The sequence below is a fragment of the Cherax quadricarinatus genome, chromosome 22 (assembly GCF_038502225.1).
Source record: "Cherax quadricarinatus isolate ZL_2023a chromosome 22, ASM3850222v1, whole genome shotgun sequence".
NCBI classification, from domain to species: domain Eukaryota; kingdom Metazoa; phylum Arthropoda; class Malacostraca; order Decapoda; family Parastacidae; genus Cherax; species Cherax quadricarinatus.
Window position 1 is genome coordinate 18,213,096 of NC_091313.1, and position 6,000 is coordinate 18,219,095.

Here is a 6,000-nt window from a genome sequence, read left to right on the forward strand (position 1 = left end):
ATCTCCGTATTATCCATCTTTTTTCACTAGAGCTGAATGACGTAAATTTAGTCGATCAGAGTAACTGTCACCACCGAGAGAAATAGTAGACAGGATATTAACAATTAATTATGATCCATCGATATGGTTGTCTAAGTATAGAGTTTAAAGTCTGGAGTTTACCTAGTGAGGGTTTCGGGGGTCAACGCCCCCGCGGCTCGGTCTGAGACCAGGCGTCATGGTAGATCAGGGCCTGACCAACCAGGCTGTTACTGCTGGACTCACGCAGACTGACGTATCTATACTAGGGCCATTTAGGTTGTACAAACTTTTCACCACCAGTCAAGAACACGTTAAAACAGGAATTGAAGTAAACGCTCACAATATATATTATATATACACAAGGACACATATACCTTTCAGTGCGCCAATATGTATGTTTAAGTAGACAGTGAATGTAGAACAACAGAACAGCCTCAGCTAACAATCTGAAATCCCGGGATCGATCCCGGAATTTCAGATTGTAAGATTGGACCTGTTACCTTACACCTGCTGCCCTTGTTTACCTAGCACTAAGTAGGTACCTGGGTATTGGTCGCATCCTGGGGGACAAGATTAACCTAAGTTGCCTAAAATGTTTTATTTATTATTAAAGATTAGCCGATATTCTCCCGGCCCGGGCCTTTTCCAAGTGGTGGCCCGGCCTTGGCTCCCTCTTTAGGGAGTGTCTGAGACCTAAGTCTCCCATGGGAGGAGGCACAAGTACCTCCTCATCTTTGGGACCAACTGTCCCCAGGCCTAGCCACAAGCTAGGCCTCTCTGGTCTGCCATCCCCACCCCAAGGGGGCAAATGGGAATGACAGTCTTATGAGCTAAAGGCTCGGGCTCAGGCACCTACCCTACCCTAGAAGGGTTAGGCATGGTATCGATGCCTAAAATGCTCTGCATAACCTGAAGGCTTACTATATAGTAGGTCCTGTTAATAGTTGTATAATGTACTTATAGAAATAAACATTATTATTATTATTATTATTATTATTATTATTATTATTATTATTATTATTATTATTATTGTTATTATTATTATTAGAGATAATTAGGTTTCCGTATATTTAAGTTCACTTGATTAAAAGTAAATGCCACACCAAGACCCAAATACTTGGCAAATACATAACAAAGATGATAATCTTTGATTACAGAGGAAATGTGGCAGTGAACCATGCAATACTATGGTAAAAAAATAATGCAGATTATTGACACAGTATCTGCAGACAGGATCATAGTGGCTTGCTAGACGATAGTGGTACGTGCCGACGAGTGGAACTTTAGACAGTGGTAGCGAGACTCCTTTTAATTGAACGTTTCACCAAAGGCTGAGCTTTATCGTGCGTGATATAGCTCAGTCTTGGTTGAAACGTTGCATTAAAAGGTTTCTCAGCTACCAGTCTTTACTTCCCGTTCAACACTTAACTGATCATGAGTTTTGACAACAACAACAATATTTATAATAATAATAATAATAATAATAATAATAATAATAATAATACCTTGTTGTAGTGTTTCATATACGTACATATTGTGTTGAGTATACACGTGATGTGTATGTACTGAGAGCACCATACACACCTGGTGGGATATATATCTTAATAATAATAATAATAATATCTTTATTTACTACAAGTACATGTACAAAGTATACAGTCCTAGCTGACAACAATGACATACTACTATATAGAAAGTCCCTTGTTATGCTCCGCATTTCGGTACATTTCGGGCAAATTAGGTCAGTGTCCCAGGATGCGACCCACACCAGTCGACTAACACCCAGGTACCCATTTTACTGATGGGGAATATAGACAACAGGTGGAAAGAAACATGTCCAATGTTTCTACTCTGGCTGGGAATCGAACCCAGGCCCTCGCCGTGTGAAGCGAGAGCGTTAGCCACCAGGCCACCAGTCAAGAATACTTTGATCTAAAATATTAACAATATTGGAATTATTGTTAATATTTTAGATCAAAGTAAACCCTGCCATCGCATAGTCTCTCCTGTTATACTACACAAAGCACATTACAGAGAGTGAACACTGAAACAAGCTGCCTCTATCCAGTCTATATTTGTCCCAACCTATTTTTATGTTACCCAAGTAATAGCTTTTATATCCTTTTACTCATGTACGAGTTAGTTGCTCTACCATATTGTATTACTACTACTACTACTACAACTTTTATCACTACTACTACTACTACTACTACTACTACCACTAGTATTGCACCTCACTCTGAGCCTATATATACCCTCTGTGTCCATGTATTATTTGTAATGGCTTGATAAAGCTCCTGGAGAGCGAAACGTTGCCACAATAAAATGTCACATTAGTTGCACTTGTGTCCTTTTACTTTACATAGATCAAAGTATTCTTAACTGGTGGTGAACAGGTGACATGCAGCCTTAATTAGGCACCTCTGATCCTCATAGAAGAGAATATACTTCAGGGGGTAAAAAAAATCTAGATTTCATTATGCTTAGGAATGTTTTAGAAAACGGAATGAGGCAGCACGCTTTCAATATCGTTCAGAGAAAACGGCAATGCTTCGGTTTTCTTCATGGATAACGTACCTAGATTTGTCTGACTGCGCGATACTCGACTCGCCTATTAGGAAACATGTATTTAGGAATTCTATGCATGACATACTATTTTATTTACAATGAACTTTAAGAGTAGACGCCTGTTAACTTTAAAAGGAGGCGGGCGTTGATATTATACAAAAGCTGTCTCCACTATCAAGGCAGTGATAACAGCTAAGAGAGACGTACGGTAGTGATTCCAATAAATTCAATGTTTCTTAAAGTCAGTAATCTTTTAGGTATTTAAGTCTCCGTCGAGAGAACATCTTTCTCTTCTAGAGCTCAAGATTCTGATGAGGTTAGGTGAGGTAAGGTTCGTCAGGAAGCAGGACAAGTGTTTCCCGGTGCGGGTCTTAGTCATATGATGACCCGCAGCTGGAGCTTCTGGTCATCTGACCGAGACCTTCCGCTGGCCTACCGACTGAACACATCGATTCCAGGCTGAGGGACTGATTACCTCAAACTCCTCCTCTCCTTACCCCTCTCTGCTTTGTATTAGACTGATGAAGCCATTGTGTGGCTCAATCTTCAACAGACATCATTCACGGCGCCTTAATGACGATCTTGTATCAATAATGAGGGTATAAACAAATAACCGAACTAAATAAGTTACTACAAAAGCTAAAAGTAAGATATGGATTACTCCACATTTCGTAGGATAAGAGATAGACATTCATACGGGTCAAAATCCCAGAGTTTTAAGTAATAATATTAAAGACCACAAAAATAATACAATAAATATCTGCCAACGACAAAAAAAAAACTCGGATATAATAAGCTATATCTCAAAAACCTTCAATAATAATTTTAATTCGTGACATACCCGAAGTATACCTGGCGAGGGTGTCGGGGGACAGAGGGAACAGTGCAGAAAATAATCAATAATGTTGTTAATATTTAGTAAAAAAAAAAGAAGGGGTAGAGGAGGGTTACAGAGAAGACACGACTCTTCAATATTAATACTACACCGGTGACAAGGCTTGACACGGTACCTGAAGTCAGGAGAGGATTCAACGAGCAGTTTGACACACTCGAGGCAGCCCCGGGCGGCGGCATAGTGAAGTGCCAGGGCCCCGCCCTGCGTCTTGTCCAACCCCGGCATCCCTGCGTCCAGCAGTAACCACCTCAACACGTTCAATCTCCCGTATCTGGGGAAGGTAAACAACACCTGTTAGTGAACTCGCACTGATTAAGGGAAGGACAGAAGGTAATGGAAACTGGATGTGTGTGAAAGGAGGAATGAAAAGGAAACTGGATGTGTGTGAGATGCAGGATGCTGGGTGTATAAGAAGAGGGATGCGATGAGTCAGGGAAGTGAGAGTATTAGTATGATTGGATGGGGGGGGGAAGAGGGTAAGAAAATAATGAAGGGATGGGAGGGAGAGGGAAGATAATTATGATGAGGGGGAGGAGTTTTAATTTCTGTATGTAGAAAAATTAGATACATCGGCAATTCGCCGTTACCCCATTCAATGTGACAGTTACATAGTGGGAACAAAAGCTACTTGTAGTGTTGTTATATTCCAGCACTCTGGGTAGATTTCATACAGTCAACCTGATCTGGGAGAAACTAGCAGGTGCTTGAACAAACTTGTCAATGAACACAAAAGAAATGTTAGAACAGTGCTGTGTTTTGCAATGTACTCAAGTGTGACCACAGTATAGATCTTATCACTTGATAACTAGTTCTCAGATCTGATTATATATATATATATATATATATATATATATATATATATATATATATATATATATATATATATATATATATATATATATATATATATATATAGAAGTGTAACCCCGAACGAGTGGTATTGATCAATAACAACACTGCGCTAGCCAAGGATTCGAACCTATGTTGTACTGGCCTGCCTCATAGTAAGCGAGAATCACATGACGCTTTAAACCACAGAACCGCCCAACAGCCAGCAATGCTGGCTGTTGGGCCGCCATCCGAGGGCATACGGAGGTGTGGGAGCTTCTTAGCTAATTTCATTCTCATCCCTGTTTGGTGTACTAGTCTCACGAGCAGCATTTATATATTATTGTAACCACAAACGAGCCCTCGGATGGCGGCCCAACAGCTAGCATTGCTGGCCGCGCCATTCTTGTAGGGTTGGGTGGTCCTGTGGTTTAAAGGGTCATGTGATTCTCGCTTACCATGAGGCAGGCCAGTACAACACGGGTTCGAATCCTTGGCTAGCGCAGTGTTGTTATATATATATATATATATATATATATATATATATATATATATATATATATATATATATTGTAGTGTTGAATCGAACATTCTCGCGTCAATTCCAAACATTAATTTATCAAAAGGACACTTTATTTTCAACACTATAATTCGCGCACAAGTCAATAACCTCCTCACTAAAAGTCTTAACAATTCAGTTTAATGGAATCTTGAGAACAATGAAAGGTACAAATCACTCGAGGTCAGGTTAATTAATCTCAGGTGATACCTCTCTAACCAGTGCTGACAAGTTTCAAGCGGATACTGAAGGATATCCTCAAGCGTCCCAGAGCGGATGTAGTATTTACATAGTTCCAGAAACATTTTTCCATCGGGCCTACAGCCCCTGCTACTGGACATTCAATCACTCACTGTTGCAGGTCATGTGCCTCTTATTTTCCACAGGGTTTACTCGTGGAGTGGGCAGAGGAGTTGGAAGTATCGCTTGTGGCTATTGTTTTTTGCTGCTTCAGGTGACGGTACACATCTTAGCCTGACTTTGGACGTCACCATGGCACTTAGGCTAGTCGAAGTTTTATGCCGCCCATACACACAGCTTACTGATCTGAAGAGATACTGGTGCTCTGATACTAGTGTTCTGATACTAATGCTCTCTCAGGTATCTAGGTTAGGTTAGGTTAGGTTAGGTAAGGTTCGTCAGGAAACAGGACAAATGTTTCCTGACGCGGGTCTTAGTCAGATGATGACCCGCCTTTGGAGCTTTCGGTCATCTGACCGAGGCCTTCCGCTGGCTTACCGGTCCACCCCTTTAAAAATTATGGTCATTTATAACCATTGTTATATTGCATGAATGGTATCTAGGTGTTTGTGATTTCTCTTCTATCAGAGCTGATATCCTTCAGCAGGATGCTGTTGGCACTGGAAAGACGGATACCCTGTACAAACTCAACCACCGGTCTCTCACAAGCAGATCTTGCTTGTGACAGCCTACGAAGTAGGCTTCCTCAGTCAAATACAAAGACTGGAGAAGCCTACTGTGTAGGAGAAACGTTTCAATCAATAAGTAAAGATACCCAACTGCTGCCCATATGTCTCACTCTTCAACTTATCGGTATTACACACCATTTGCAACGTATCTACATCAGCATCGTCATGAGAACTGACTCCTGTGTCGTGGAGGTATCCAC

At 40.9% G+C, this 6,000-nt stretch overlaps 1 protein-coding gene across 4 annotated transcripts in view; it reads right to left on the minus strand.

The window, feature by feature from the left end:
• The window catches only part of f (espin protein forked), a 638,438-nt gene that overhangs the window by 256,224 nt on the left and 376,214 nt on the right, over positions 1-6,000 (minus strand). For 3 of the 4 annotated variants that reach the window (XM_053778207.2, XM_053778212.2, XM_053778211.2), the window contains exon 2: positions 3,600-3,755. The exons of the other annotated variant lie outside the window; for it this stretch is intronic. In XM_053778207.2, the coding sequence (XP_053634182.2) occupies positions 3,600-3,755 (156 nt within the window). The remainder of the gene's footprint in view (positions 1-3,599; positions 3,756-6,000) is intronic. 4 annotated transcript variants of the gene reach the window in all.